Source organism: Bison bison, unplaced genomic scaffold (genome assembly GCF_000754665.1).
Source record: "Bison bison bison isolate TAMUID 2011002044 unplaced genomic scaffold, Bison_UMD1.0 scf7180017864110, whole genome shotgun sequence".
Taxonomy (NCBI): domain Eukaryota; kingdom Metazoa; phylum Chordata; class Mammalia; order Artiodactyla; family Bovidae; genus Bison; species Bison bison.
The window spans coordinates 1746219-1762109 of record NW_011494682.1 but is presented as its reverse complement, the minus strand read 5'-3'; the positions used below and the strand labels follow the sequence as shown (position 1 = coordinate 1762109).

The following is a 15891-nucleotide window of genomic DNA, read 5'->3' as shown; positions in this document are numbered from 1 at the left end:
ATCTTGGACTTAAATTCTGTGACCAAAGATTCTATCCCTCAGATAATAAGAATACTCTTAGAAATAAAAGCAAGACCACTACTACCATCTTTATGGATAACATAATTATATGCAATTCTGACTAGGTTTCATATACAATGGAATCTTCTAGACTCTCATCTTGAGTGATAAATTATAACATCAAATGGAAATATGATTCACATACTTGTCACCAATCAACATGTTAGAGATTCTGTAAGTCTGAAAAGGTAATATGCCTGAAGTTAGCCAGTGTAATATACTCTGTAAAATGATTACTTTCAAAATAACCCAATTACCTTTTATCCTCTGGGCAAATCCATAGAATTCTATAAGAATGTGATGTGAAGTTGTCATTTTTCTCTCATTTCCATCTACTTCTGTGGTTCTAATACCAACAAAGGTGAAGAACTGTTAATTAACACACACTTGCACACGCACACACACAGAATATTAAAGATCTTTCTTTCAGAATGTTTCAAAGCTACTTTTGTAGAATAAACAAGGTCTAGTTCTGAAGTTTTAGAGCTTTTTGGTGTTGGTTTTTTAATGTGAGGGAAAACATGTGAAAACCTCCACTCCTTACACTTTTGGGGATACAGAGGGAAGGTGGAGGGTCTTAGGGTGGAGGGTGAGGTTTGGGATAAGGTTGGCATTGAAGTGTGAGAATTTCCTGGGTGGGAGAGGAAAGAGGGAATTTAGGATATAGCTAATATACTCATGAATTACATGAGTGTTGGGCTTGATTAGAATTCTGAGTTTTCCTTGACATTGTGGCTGATGTGTTGATCTATTTTCACTCATGATTCTAATAATGTGTTCTTTTATTCCCCTTGGGAGTGGTGAGCAGTCTATAAATAATACCTTATGTAGAGCTTCCTCTGATCTCTGCCCTTTGTTCTCATCTTCAGTGAGTTGGATGAGTGTTTAGCTTTTCCTAGGAAAACATTTTTCAATCATTAAACTTTTGGGTGAAGAGTGTAGGAAACGAATTTTTAATCCCTTCTTTATCTTGTCCAATATCTTTCAGAGTTTTGAAGTGATAGAAAGCAACGTTTTCTCTGGTCATGATAAACAGCAAAATCATGATGTTTTCCTATTTCCCTTTACCAGTGTAGGAAGAGTCAATATATATAATAGGTGGGATATAAAGACTGTCAAATGTGTTTTGCTCTCATTTCCATTAAACTTTTTGCATTCCTATATATTGCTAAGTTATCAAAATGTCTATAAATCTTGGAAAGAAGAAACTATAAAATAGGGTTATTTGTTCCATTACTAGGGTTAATAAGAGATTTGTTACTATCAGAGTAGATGCATTGTTTACTGAGCTTGTATATTTTTAAACACATGTGGAGCTAAGCTTGAGGGGTAAAAGCTTCTATTAGCATCTTGATGAGAAGGGAACTTGTGTTAACCTAGAGAGAGTTACTAATGTAAGATACAGCAACACATGCTGGCCCTCTTTAAGCATGAAAGGGGAATGTTATATTTGTCTAACCATTTTACACACCATATTTTTAAATATTTACAATAAATTTTGGTTCATTACTGATTATTTCACCTTGTATAAACTTGCCTTGTGAAGTTACAACAGAATTCTCACAATAGTGATTATTTTTACACACTGTAGGCTCCACCCACATGGAGAATTTGAAATGCATATTTTTCCTACATTATTTAAAAAAAATTTGTTCAGTAATCATTCTTAAAGATTTCATGGTTACATGTAGATAGATATAAAACCAAGAATACATTGTTTTTTTTTCTTTCTCTCTAACACCAGGGAGAGGAGCAGGCTGGTGAGTCTGTTTGGTGTATTTATAAAGGTAATTCAGTTAATGATAGAATAAGCTTTTAAGACTCCACAAAAGGAGACATTTTGAAAGTGCTGGTGGGGGTGGAACTGGAGAGGTTGGTGTTGCTATTTCCAGAGGTGATGAGAACACTTTTAATTGCTCTTCACTTGAATCTCATGTTTCTAGGTGGATTAAGTTTGAAGAAAAAGTGGAACAGGGTGGAGAGAGATGGAGCAAACCCCACGTGGCCACCTTGTCCCTTCACAGCTTATTTGAGCTGAGGACGTGTATGGAGAAAGGATCCATCATGCTAGACAGGGAAGCTTCTTCTCTCCCACAGTTGGTGGGTAAGTATGTTGTCTTAAGTTCTTAGCATTTTTTCTGCTCTATCTGCCTGTCTATGAATCTTTTTCAATGCAGATGACTTCTAGTGTAAGCAGAGCTGAATATTCTATAGCATTTAATCTCTGTCTCCTTTTAATTTTTATTGTTATTTTAAAAATATCTGCCTATTTATTTTTGGCTGCATCAGGTCTTAGTTGTAGTACTTGTGATCTTCATTGAAGCACATGGGATCTTTCATCGAGGTGCGCAGGCTTCTCTCTAGTTGCAGATTACGGGTTTTTAGTTGAAGTGCCTGGGTTTAGTAATTTTAGCAAGTGGGCTTAGTTGCCCTGTGACATGTAGGATCTTAGTTCCCCAAACAAGAATCCAATCTGCATCCCCTGCACTGGAAGGCATATCCTTAACCACTGGACCACCAGGGAAGTTCCTCTTTCTCTTAAGGTTTATTGCAGAAAATTTGGAAAATACAGACAAATACTGAGAACAAAATTTTAAAAAATCATCCATTGTACTTCCATCTGAACATAGCTGTTGTTAATATTTTGGCATATTTCCATCCAGTTTTATTTCTAAGTCCTCTCTCTTATGCTTTTCACTTTTATGTTATTTTTAAAATGATAATTGGTACCATGTTTGCATGGACAGATTTGCATCCCTTCAGATATTAGCATAGATTGAGGTTTTTAGATAGAACTCTCCCCCCATGTCCTTTGCTATAGTGGACTGGAAGTCGGCACACTAGATTTCTAGAACTTCTTGATCTTAGACATTGTGTTGAGCTTCTCTGGGCCTGTTTTGTCATCTGTAAAATAGGGTTTAAATCCTCTGTAAAAAGGAAGCTGGTCTATGTCTAGTCCCTCAGTTGGGTTGATTTTGTAGGTGAACGTCAAGCTTCTTTAGCTGTATGTAGAGAAAACTGGGTGGGGCAAGAAGCCTGTGGAACCTTATTGATTAGTGAATGAGTTGGGTTTCATTGGTGCTGAGGATCATTTGTAGAGCCCCCAGCAAGGCACTGGCCTCATGGTGCAGGGCAACATTGGCATCTTTGTGATTAGTGTTGTGTGGTGTTGAGCACTGAATGTTAATTTACCATGTCAAACACCTTGTGCACACCTTGCTGCGTTCTAGAGAGTAATAATTGTTTTCATTTTCTAGCAAGAACCTGGTCTAAGCTGCTTTATCATGCAGATTGATGTGCTCAAGACCATGTTTTCCTTAAGGAAAGGTGTTGGGGCTCTGCTTGTTATTCCAAAAAAATTCCATAGCTCGGTGACCTCTGCCCCTGTAGGGATGACTGCACTTTTTTAAGGGGCCTGCAGTGTGCTTACTCTGGGACTGTGGGAAGAGGATGTGGATCATGGCCCCACTGACCAGTGTAAAATTCCTATGTAATCTCAAAATTTCTTTGAATATCAGAAGGCAAAGTCTTGTCTGTGGCATCTGTGTCTTTATAGATAATGGGAAGTCTATAGCATGTGTATTAGACAAGAAGATTCATTCTCAAATTGGGTATATATCTTGCTGATCTGTACATATCTATGTCCTCTTCAGAGGGCTTGTTAGATTTACAAGGAAGCTCTACACTTGCCTTGTATCTGAAGTGCTTATGCTGCAAGTGGAGAAGGGAGGAAGTCTAATGTGAAGATGCTAGGTGAATAGAATGAATTAGTTTATAAATCTATTCAGCAGTGGTACATGGCCTTCTACCATGTACCAGACGCTATTCTGGGCCCTGGAATTAGGTTTACAAATCTACCACTTTGTAAATGGAATATATTACAAATCCATGTCCACATAAATAAGTAGTAAGAAGATAATGTAGGAAATACTGCTTTCTACAGAATTTTTCATAGTTAACAAAGCAGGTGAGACTGAAAATGGACCTTTGATATGTGAGAAGAGATGTTGGTTTATTGTATCCAGGGAAGATCTGCAAAGACAGAGAGAAGCAAAGGAAAGGAATGGTTTTCCAGGGTATTTGTTTCACTGACTTATTTCATTTGTTAAAAGCTGCAAGTGAGATTGTTATCTAAAGATGTATCATAGTTAATGAAAAGCAATCCAATTTTTGAGTGAGAATCACAATTTCTGTATTTTCAGGCTTTAAGAACTAATCTGGAGCAAAGATGTCTGAATTTAGAAATGCCTAAAGGCAGAGCCAAATGGGATTAAATTTGTGACTGGGCAATGGATCGGCAATCTAGGGGGAGAATATATGTTGTGGTTTAAGGGTCATTGAGGTTTCCTGTGTTGAATAAAAAAGTCCTACCTTAGACCATGGTTACTTCCTGTAATTCCACTATTTGGAGATGCATTTCACTGAACCCAGGGTTTGTTCTCTATTAAAATATACCTACTCTCTGGCAGAGGTATGTATTCATTCCATGACAGGCAGAGTGGTGTCATAGAGAGAATGGTGGATTTAAAGTTGGGGAGTGGTTAATTAGGGTCTACCTCTTGTAGCATGTATGACCATGGACAAGGCTCATTACTTAATTCTTTGTTTAGTCTCTGTATTTCATCCATGGAAGGTAGATAAAGGTAGACCTCTCAGGGTTTTTGATAGAATTGAATGAGGATCTCAGATGTAATTATTCTTATACAGATGTAATTATTCGTATACTTCCATGACTATTCCAGGATAAAGTTGACCTAGCAAGATCTGACTATAGACTGAGTCAGGTCAAGAGATGCTCAGAGACTTCACGAACAGGAGAAAAGATTCTGAAAGGTATAGTGGAGAGAGCTAGAAACAACCTCATAGCTTCTTTGCTCTGCCTAAATATGATCAACAAGGGTGATGAATGTTAAAGTCAAATTATATACTTGTGCTTATTTATTAAACTGTCTTCGAGATCTTCAGAACCTGAAAAAAGCCGTCTTACAGAGTTTCTGGCCTTCAGTAATTTGCTGACCCTTTCCATGTGGTAGAAGACCGAGTCCCACATGATACTGGAGCCTCATTAACCAATAGCCAAAGAGAAAGTTTCTGTTATTTACTACATTTAGGTAGCATAGTCAGTAAAGAATTTGCCTGCAGTGCAGGAGACCCTGGGTTTGATCCTTGAATTGGGAAGATCCCCTGAAAAAGGAAATGGCAAACCACTCCAGTATTCTTGTCTAGGAGACACTATGGACAGAGGAGCCTGGCAGGCTATAGTCCATGGGTCTAAGCATTGGACATGACTTAGCCACTAAATCAGCACCAAGAAAGGTTCATCAAGCAGTTTACATTCTCACTTTAATTTTCCATTACTTTTTGTTTATCAGTTGTGGCGTTTTTTCTCTAACCTCCACATGTTCACTTTAATACTGTCATTCAATTTTAAAACTGGACACTGCTAGGTCACTTTGAAGTGTCATCACTGAGTATTATGTTTGCTGTACCACTCCGGAGGCAAGTGGGCAGAGAGACAGCACTGTCATTCTGGAGCTGATAACACAGAAAAACAATTCAGAGGCAAATAACATACTTTACAAGGAAAATAAAGAGAGAAAAAAAATGGACCAGATTTGGAGGAGTAGAGAAAAAAGCCTGTTTGATAGAGTGTCAGTGACTGAAAGAAATACTTAAAAATCTTCTGAAAGAATCAAAGCTTTACAGCAGATTAAACAACATGAAAGAAAAAAACTGCCATGATTTCGAGTGATAAAAATTGACAAGGTACCTTGAGTTACTGCCATTATTTGATTATTAAAAAATCTTTTTCTAGTAGAGGATGCAGTGGATTTATCGTCTCCTGAATGGTGCTATTATTCAGAGTTGAGAATTATGTGCAGCTAAGTCTTAAGATACATCTCCTCTTCACCCCACTTTTATTTCCACAAAAGAGAAGAAAAAGAAATCATAGCAAGTGTGATGATACGAAACAAACAATAGCATGATTTTAATCCTTTTTTGCAGTCTACCTGCTTCTCCTTCTCAGTCGCCTCCAAGGGGCACCCTCCCTTTGCAGGTGCAAAGTCACCACCATGTGAGGCTACAAGCAGTGGCTGAAGCTGTGTCACTTCTCACACTTGTATACAAAATTCAGCCTCATTCTGATTCTTCCCAGGACCTAGTTTTCTTCATGAAGATCCCCTTCTAAACGCTAATGGAAAATTTGTCTTATTTAAGGGATAAAATGTCATTGTATAGGTTACTTTGATAGCTTCATTATTGCAATCATATTATAATTTTACACTTAAAGAACATCATTCACATATGAAGCCAAGTACATGGGAATTTTCCTCCCCTCCTAAGTTAAAAAAAATTTATAAGGCATTTCAGGTATTATGATGGGAAATGGATTAGGAAAATGTAGTTCTATTTTTGGAGCTCTAATTTTTATATTTAAAGGCATTCCTGAGCTGTGCATGTTGGCAGATATATTAGTCATGTTATTTCTTGCTTTTAACACCTTTTATATTTTCAAAATGATAATATATTTATTTTTCATCACAAAAGTAAAATATGTTCATTTTTAGTAATGCAAAAACATGTAGCACATGAAAATCAAAATACCACTAATCTTATCTTAGAGATATTTTCTCAACAGTTTTTGGGTACATCTCTGTTTACACATATGAAATTTATTTTAGAGCTGGAATCATACCATAACCCTCTAATCTGCCCTTCTTAACTGAAAAACATAGTATGAATATTTCCATGTTATTAAACATAAATATAAACATCATTTTAATGGCTGCAAAATAGTTAATAATCTATAATTGGGCTTTTAAGTTGCTGTTAAGTTTTTATCATAAAGACAAGAAATGAACATTTTTGTTATTCTTTTGTGAAATTGCTTATTTCCTGATTATAGGTTTCTAATGGTGAAATATTCAAAGGGTTTGAACATTGTAAAGGGTTTTGTTTTGTATTGGCCAAGTAGCCTTCAAGAAAGCTTATCCTCGTTGTTACTATCATCATTGACACTGTCTATTATATAAGACTTTCACATCGCTGGGGCCAGCTGGATAGATTAACATAAAACTGGTTACATTTGTATAAATCTGAGTTGTCTGTTAGTCTTGAAACCGTATATTTCTTGGGCTTTTGTATGTTTTTAAAAGAATGTTACCCTTAATCTTTTTTGGGGGGAGCATGACCATCTTTCTCTTCATTTTTTTTCCCCCTTTGGTCTAGAGTTTCCTTTTAAAAGAAAGAAAAGTATTATATGATATGGAGAAAGATCTAAACTGTGAATCAGAAAACTTGGTTTAATTTGGAGTTGGGATGGGGGGGGCGTTGCCCTACTAAGGCTGTGTCTGTGAGTGTCTCCTCTCTTGTGCTTTTTTTCATCTGTTTAAGAGTTTGAACCTGATGCTTTTTGAATTTCCTTTCACCTCTGGGAGCATTTTGAGCAGGCGCTTTCTCTCTCTATTGGTAGTGTTTGTGGGATTTCGAATATTGAAGGCTTAATTTCAGTGTAGCTGTAAAATGTTAACCGCCTCCACTTTCCTTGAAAGGTTTTGTAGTTTATGCTTAAGAGACCCCTGTAATGTGGGCCATTTTTATGGAAACTTAATAAAGGGCATAAGCTACACAGGTGTTTTAACATGTTCTAACTGGTGATTTCCAGAAATTAGTAACAGAGGGCTGGCTGTGCATTATATACGGATTAGTTTGAGATTACAGGGGAAGGCAAGAATAGAGGGAGGCCCTGCCAAGAAAGGGTAGATAAGAAACACTTTAATCCACAACCCTGAAATTAGAGTAGGAGTTTGATATGCTTGCGGTAGATATGCCAGGGCTGTATGTTTATTTTTATGGTTCTTCTGTAAAATGGAGTTTCCACTTTGATTAAGACTTCAAGGGAAAGGAGAGAGGTTTGTGTTCAGTAGCACTTAATTATTTTAATATGGAACAGAGGGTTAATTATAATTACAGGATCTGTTCTGAGAGTTTTACTGAGTAAGGGTTGTGTAGTTAAAAATACTCAGAGCTAAAGGCCACTCTCAAACCAAAACATTCCTATGGTAGAAACTCTTCCTGCCTTTCCCAGGCTGTCTACAAAGTGGTCCAGTGATATGTGACATTGACAGCATCTGTGTAAGGCCTGTGATGGAAAGCCTGGATTCAGCCTCTCCTTGGATCCCAGGAAGTTGACTGTACACTGTGTGAACTGTCAGCTCTCACTGTGAGACCGGTTCTATGAGTGCTTGTTAAAAAGAGGACTCATGAGAGGTACAGTCATGCTCAAGCAAAGCCCCTTGAACATCTGTAACTTCTCTTTGCAAAGAGATGGCAGTGTTTGGGAGATGCTGTTGTCCTATCAGTTCAGTTCAGTTCAGTTCAGTTGCTCAGTCGTGTCCGACTCTTTGCGACCCCATGAATCTCAGCACTCCAGGCCTCCCTGTCCATCACCAACTCCCGGAGTTCACTCAGACTCACGTCCATCAAGTCGGTGATGCCATCCAGCCATCTCATCCTCTGTTGTCCCCTTCTCCTCTTGCCCCCAATCCCTCCCAGCATCAGAGTCTTTTCCAATGAGTCAACTCTTCGCATGAGGTGGCCAAAGTACTGGAGTTTCAGCTTTAGCATCATTCCCTCCAAAGAAATCGCAGGGCTGATCTCCTTCAGAATGGACTGGTTGGATCTCCTTGCAGTCCAAGGGACTCTCAAGAGTCTTCTCCAACACCACAGTTCCAAAGCATCAATTCTTCGGCGCTCAGCTTTCTTCACAGTCCGACTCTCACATCCATACAGGACCACTGGAAAAACCATAGCCTTGACTAGACAGACCTTTGTTGGCAAAGTACTGTCTCTGCTTTTGAATATGCTCTCTAGGTTGGTCATAACTTTTCTATCAGTACCCATTAATTTTCTTGTCAGACTTTTAGAGAAGAACTTTTATTCTCTCCTCCACTTTTGTATACAGAGAAGTTTGTGCAAGAGGAAAATAATTGACATGTGCTCAATGCAGCCATGTGTCTGCAACAGGTGGGCCCGGGACCCATTGTTCTGGTTCTCTGCTGGGGACACAAGCCCTGACTGCAGACATGAGGTGTTGTTCCTCCATTGCCTGTTTCACACAGATTCTGTGAGAGGTTCTCCTGTGCCCCATTTTGGACAAAGGAGTATCAACCTGTGATGTGACATTACAGGAGGATGCCACCAGGCTACATTTATGTCCTACTGCTGACATGTTGATTTGTGGGAAAGAGGACTTCTTGTTTTCTGTTAGAGTAAAACATGTCCTGCAGCAGACGTACCAATGGAGCAATTTCTATGAAGCACATTCATCCTTTCTAGTTAGAACCATTCTGGAAAATAAAAGAGCGAATAGAAATTTGGGGGAAAGATTTTTTCTAAGATTATTTTATTTTATTATGTTTCATTGAGGCATAGTTGACATACAATATTGTATTGGTTTCAGGTGTACAACATTATGAATTGGCATTTATATACTTTATGAATTGACAACCATGAAAAGTCTAGTAACTGTCTGTCACCATACAGAGTTATTACCATATTATTATTGATGGTATTCCCTGTGCTATCATTACATTATGTGGTTTATTTATGTTAGAACAGAATTTTATACCTCTTAATCCCTTTCATCTACATCGCCCACCCATCTCTCCCCTACTCTGGCAACCACTATTTTGTTTGTGTCTTTCGGTCAGGTTCTGTTTTGCTTGTTCATTTTGTTTTGTAGATTCCACAAGTGAAATTTATTTTGTAGATTCCATAAATGACATCATTTGGTATTTGTGTTTCCATCTGACTTATTTCACCTAGTGTAATACCCTTTAGATCCATCCATATTGTTACAAAAGGCAAGATTTCAGTCCTTTTTTATGGCTAAGTAATACTTTATTATATATATATATATGTTATATATCACATTTTCTTTGTCCAACTTTAGGTTGCATTTATACCTTGGCTATTGTAAATAATGCTGCAGTGAATATAGGGGTGCATATATTGTTTTGAATTAGTGTTTTGGTTTCTTTGTCCAAGAATATAGAAATGGAATTGCTGGGCTGTGTGATTGTTCTATTTTTAGTCTTTTGAGGAACCTCCATACCATTTTCTATAGTGGCTGCACCAATTTACATTCCCACCAACAGTATACTGTTGCTGCTGCTGCTAAGTCACTTCAGTCGTGTCCAACTCTGTGTGACCCCAGAGACGGCAGCCCACTAGGCTCCCCTGTCCCTGGGATTCTCCAGGCAAGAACACTGAAGCGGGTTACCATTTCCTTCTCCAAGGGTTCCCTTTTTGCCACATCCTCACTAATTCCTGCTAATTTGTTATCTTTTGATAGTAACATTCTTGACAGATGTGATATCTCTTTGTGGTTTTGATTTGCATTTCCCTGATGATTAGTGATATTGAACACCTTTTCAGATGTCTGTTGGCCATCTATATGTCTTCTTGGAAAAATGTCTATTCTGATCTAGTTCTTTAGTACTTTAGATGTTAACCCCTATTAAATATATTATTTTCAAATATCTTTTCCCATTCAGTAGGTTGTCTTTTTGTTTTGTTGATGGTTTCTTTTACTGTGCAAAAGCTTTTTATTTTGATGTAGTTCCATTTGTTTATTTTTGCTTTTGTTGCCTTTGCCTGAGGAGACAGATCTAAAAAAATATTGCTGAGACTGATGTCAGAGAGTATAATGCCAATGTTTTTTCCATGAGTTTTATGGTTTCAGGTCTTACATTTACATCTTTAACCCATTTGAGTTTATTTTTGTAAATAGTGTGAGAAGGTGGTTTAAAGTGGTTTTTAAAGAAGGTGGTTTAAAGCTAGTAGAAATTTTAGGGTTTTTTGGGTTTTTTTTGTAGAAAAACTAAGATATTAAACTTTCTAGAAAATTCTTGTCAGGTTATACTTTAAAATGAATTATAGAATATGTGGTAAAGGCTTTAGTTGGATCTAAACAGGAAGAATAAACCTCCCTTCTTAGAAAAGACTAAGGTATAATTTTGTACTTTAACCTTTCTTTCACTGGATTAATTAGTGTTCAAATAACCTGATATGGGCAAAGGTATTATCTTTTTTTTTTTTTTACTTTGTCCTATTATAAAGAAATTACAGACGAATTTGAGAGAATAGATTAAGAAAATCAATAATGACATGATGCTAAATTTTATATATTCTCTTCAAGATTTTTTCATATCATTTATATTTCTGGCACACTTCCTATGAAAGAGTACATGAAATTTTCTAATCTTAGTTTTAAACAATTGGAAAGCGTAAATTATTTATTGTGTTACTCATAGAAGAATGTGATTAATATGAATTCACTCTCAACCAGGATTGAAAAAAATTTACAAAGCAGTTCTTCCTCTCCAAAGATGTAATTAATACTGGAATATTTCTAACTCTCTTTAATGCCAATAGTACTATACCCTGTATCTTTACCTTCACAGAAAGTGGGAAGTTGGAAATTGAAAAATAATATATTGATATTAAATTTGAGGATAACATCCATAAAATCAGAGTTAACAATTTTAGTTAAAAAATAACTTATTAAAAAAATAAGTTAAAAAAATTTAACTTTGTGGTCTTGTGACTGAATTTTGATTTTGGTTTTGCTTTGTTTTTATTTCAGAGATGATTGTTGACCATCAGATTGAGACAGGCCTATTGAAACCTGACCTTAAGGATAAGGTGACCTATACTTTGCTCCGGAAGCACCGGCATCAAACCAAGAAATCCAACCTTCGATCCCTGGCTGACATTGGGAAGACTGTCTCCAGTGCAAGTAGGATGTTTACCAACCCTGATAATGGTAATGCAGGGCCCGCCTGACCGCTGCCCTTTCTTACCTTACTCACTTTACTCCACCTCTTCTCACCTTTTTTTTTTTTAAATCCCTCTTCTTATTTCTTCTTTTCTCAACTCATATGCCACAACCATTTCATAATGACATGTTTTAACCAACTGGGAAGATTTGCAGTCCTGTTGGAAAGATTTCAGCAATTATGACTGTAGGCTGCAAATGCCAAGATGCCATGGTTGCTCCATACACCTCTATTCTGATTGACTGAGAGGGTTTGGTAATAATGCAGTGATGAATCAATTGAATGTTCCCAATGAATCAGCAGGCCTGTATATTATTGAGTACATCAAGGAATATGCTTTTGACTTGGTGGCTTGTCAGAATTAGGACAGACTAAGCTTTAATAGGTACTCCGAAATCTCGTATTGTGAAGTGTTTGCTTGATATATGAGATGGTGTCCAGCCTATAGATGGTCATTCATCAAAATAAGATTCAATATTATTTTTACTGCTTAAAAAACCAATCTGCTCTTTTGCAATGTGATAGATGTGAGAATTCAGGTAGGATATTAGCCCGATTTTGTAGCAATAGGAAAGGCACTATGTTTTATGTATACTCTTTTACATTTACCAGAATTTCTTGCAAAGTGTCTGGCTTCTGTATCATTGTCTTTGTTTTGAATAAATTTCGTAATTGGGTGTAGGCTGAGAAGGGAGAAGTTATTCTCATGAGGTATGGAAAATTAAAGTGTAAAGACTTGCTAAGCATTGGACTGGTCAAACGAGGCCTCTTCCATCCCACGCCCAATCTTTTTGGTGTTAAGAGAAATGAGTAGATAAGGGAAGTTTTAATTTGCTGTTCTCAGCTGTACTTTCAGAATAATATAAAACATGTTGTCATAGAAAAGATGGACTAAGTGAAGTGTATAAACTGAATTCTAACTCAGTTCACTCTATTTCTGGAAATTGAGTTTTCTTACTTAATATTAAAATTAATGGCTTTCTGGGAGAGAGCTTACTATTAGCAAACTTTGCTATATTTTGGAATCATTCCACATAGTTTTTTAAAATGAGTGTTTAGTAAGTCAGCAGAATCAGATGAAAAGTTCAATTCTGTTGAGTGACTTATATTTATGTAATTGCTGCTGTGTTTCTCTTTTTGAAGCGCAACAGGTTATAAATAATTAAACTAAGCATTCACAAAAGGAAGAATCTAATCTAGAACATTCCTATGACAATTTGATGGTTCTACCATATCTGAAATATTGCTGCTCACAGGAAATGTTTTGATTTCTCTGCATCTCCCATTTTATTTATTTTTTAAATTGCATTCTGAATAGTTTAATGGCTGGAAATGTTATGTGATAAACAGTTTGTTGAAACTGATGTCACAAATAATTTTAAGAACAAATCATATTTTAAAAATTATGGCATTTAAAGTACAAGTCTGTTTTTTAGTATCTTATTTGTTAATCTCTGTCTCACATAAAATGAAAATTTTATGATTTGGAGATTTATTTTTTATCGTGAAGTCAGTGGTAGTATAAAGAAGCGAGCATTGTTTTCAGATATTGCTGTATTTGCAATGAGAAGAGGAATGAGTACGGCAGAGCAAGGGTGCCTTTACCACCAGTGTGGTATGAGCTTAACTTTCCTGGACGTGTAGGTAGAGTAAAAGTTAGGAACAGTTGGGTCTTTGTGGCAGTATCTTGTGCTTTAGGGGAGAGTATTTGGATGTGAAATGCAATTATTGAGTTGATATTGCTCGTCATTCATCTTCTACCCTATCAGTAGATCTTTGTACTGCAGAGAAAAGTTGCAGTTGCCTTCACTACTGAGCTTCTCACATGTGCAATGCCTCAGATGCTGGGCAGAAGGCAAGCAGGAAGTGCAGGTGATTCTTTTTCTTTCTGACTTGTCAGCTGATCAGCTAATACCCTAAAGCATGGAATATGACTAGGCCTTTAAAACATATTTTGGCCTTTTAAATATCTAGAGGCAAGTTTTGCCTTGAGAGATACTATAAGAATGACTTTCAGGTGATTCCAAAATATTTTATTATAAATTATCAGATGGCAAATTTTTGATTTTCTAGAGGCACTTGTTCTTAACTTGCAAGTTTATACATATAGTTATCTTTATATGTTAGGATTTAAATACTTAATATCTTTAACAACTATGAAATGTTCTTAGGATAAAATTCTAAAATAAAAAGTATAGAACATTTTATACTACTTTAATAAATCAGAATCTTTTATCTATGGTAGTTGGAATAGATTCTAATACCTCCATGTAAAAATGTAGATAAACTTATCACCTTGGTTTTTTATCATAGACTATAAAATAGACTCAGAATGCTGCCAGTTTTAGTTATAATAATACCCGTGCAGTTAATGGCTGAAATCTTTGGAGTTACTCTAGATTAAAAATTTTTTCATTCCCTAGTCATATGCCACCTCTTATATACTTGCAAGGGCCAGTTGTTATCAGGAATTTTGAGGACTGTTTGTTAAACACAGCTACTATTAAAAATTAACATACAACTAGATATTATATATTAAAAATAATGTTAACGAATACTCAAAATGCATTATCTCCTTCTTATTTTACTATAGGCTTCCCTATAAAATAGTGTGTTACTGTTAACTCTTCCCAAATCTACATTCAGGGACTTTATACTGGAAGCTTGCAGTCAGTCCTGATGGTGGTATAATCACCATAGACATCAGCAAATACTACAAATCAGGACTTGATATATTGTTTTGTCAGTTATTTACAACTTTAAAAAGAGTTAGAGAAAATGCTAATAATGCAGGTTAAGCTTACCTATGTAGTATCTATAGCCGATATCTTAGCTTGGGCTTCTATAATATGTTACCAAAGATTGCTGTATATACTTAAAGAACAAGCATTTATTTCTCACGGTTCTGGAAGCTGGGAAATCCAAGATCAAGAAGCCACAAATGCAGTTCTTGGTGAGTGTCCACTTTGGCTTGTAGATGGTCACCTTCTCATTCTATCTTCAGGTGGGGGAGAGAAATCGATCATCTTTCTCCTATTTCTTTTTATAAGGATGCTCTTTTGGAAGCCAAAATTTATATGCTGAAATCCTAACCCCCAATGTAATGGTATTAGGAGGAGGGGCATTTGGGGCAGAGTCTTCATAAATGGAATTAGCACCCTTTACATTGAGGGTTATGGCACCCCACTCCAGTACTCTTGCCTGGAAAATCCCATGGACGGAGGAGCCTGGAAAGCTGCAGTCCATGGGGTCGCTAAGAGTCGAACAAGACTGAGCGACTTCACTTTCACTTTTCACTTTCATGCTTTGGAGAAGGAAATGGCAACCCACTCCAGTGTTCTTGCCTGGAGAATCCCAGGGACTGGGAAGCCTGGTGGGCTGCCGTCTATGGGGTCGCACAGAGTTGACACGACTGAAGCGACTTAGCAGCAGCAGCAGCAGCACATTGAGGGTTAGGATTTCAGCATGTGAATTTTGGGAGAATGCAAGCATTCAGTCCATAACAACTGTTAGAATGTGAGTCGTACAAGGAATTGAGGAAATAGTCTTTCAGTATTAAAAAACTATTATTCAGTTTAATAAAGGAATCGCCCATGTCATTGATGATTGAGTCAATGCATTTTCATTGCTTCACTTTTGTCTTACTCTATAGCATATATGATAATGGATGTTCAACATGGGTGTTGGGCCAATGCTTGTTTGCCAGTTGCAACCATAAGTCAGCTATTGATAGAAGAGTTTGGTAAAAATCAACAAAAGCATTGTATGAGAATCAACTGGCTGTATACAGTTTACAATAGAGTATTGTATATTTATTATTTGTATGTATGCTATACATCTTTAAATCAGTAAAATTTACCACTCACACCCATTTGCGCTTGCGCACACACACACACACACACACAGACACACACACACATGCACAAGTGTTTTCACCAGAGAGCTGGTTCTCAAACATTTACCAAAACACCCACTACCAGCCCACCAC

General features: G+C 36.7%; 1 protein-coding gene across 3 annotated transcripts in view; it reads left to right on the top strand.

Moving 5' to 3' along the window:
• Positions 1 to 15891, top strand: part of SLC4A4 (solute carrier family 4 (sodium bicarbonate cotransporter), member 4) — a 364017-nt gene that overhangs the window by 159738 nt on the left and 188388 nt on the right. For all 3 annotated transcript variants that reach the window (XM_010839087.1, XM_010839088.1, XM_010839086.1), the window contains exons 5-6: positions 2004 to 2164; positions 11711 to 11890. In XM_010839087.1, the coding sequence (XP_010837389.1) occupies positions 2004 to 2164; positions 11711 to 11890 (341 nt within the window). The remainder of the gene's footprint in view (positions 1 to 2003; positions 2165 to 11710; positions 11891 to 15891) is intronic.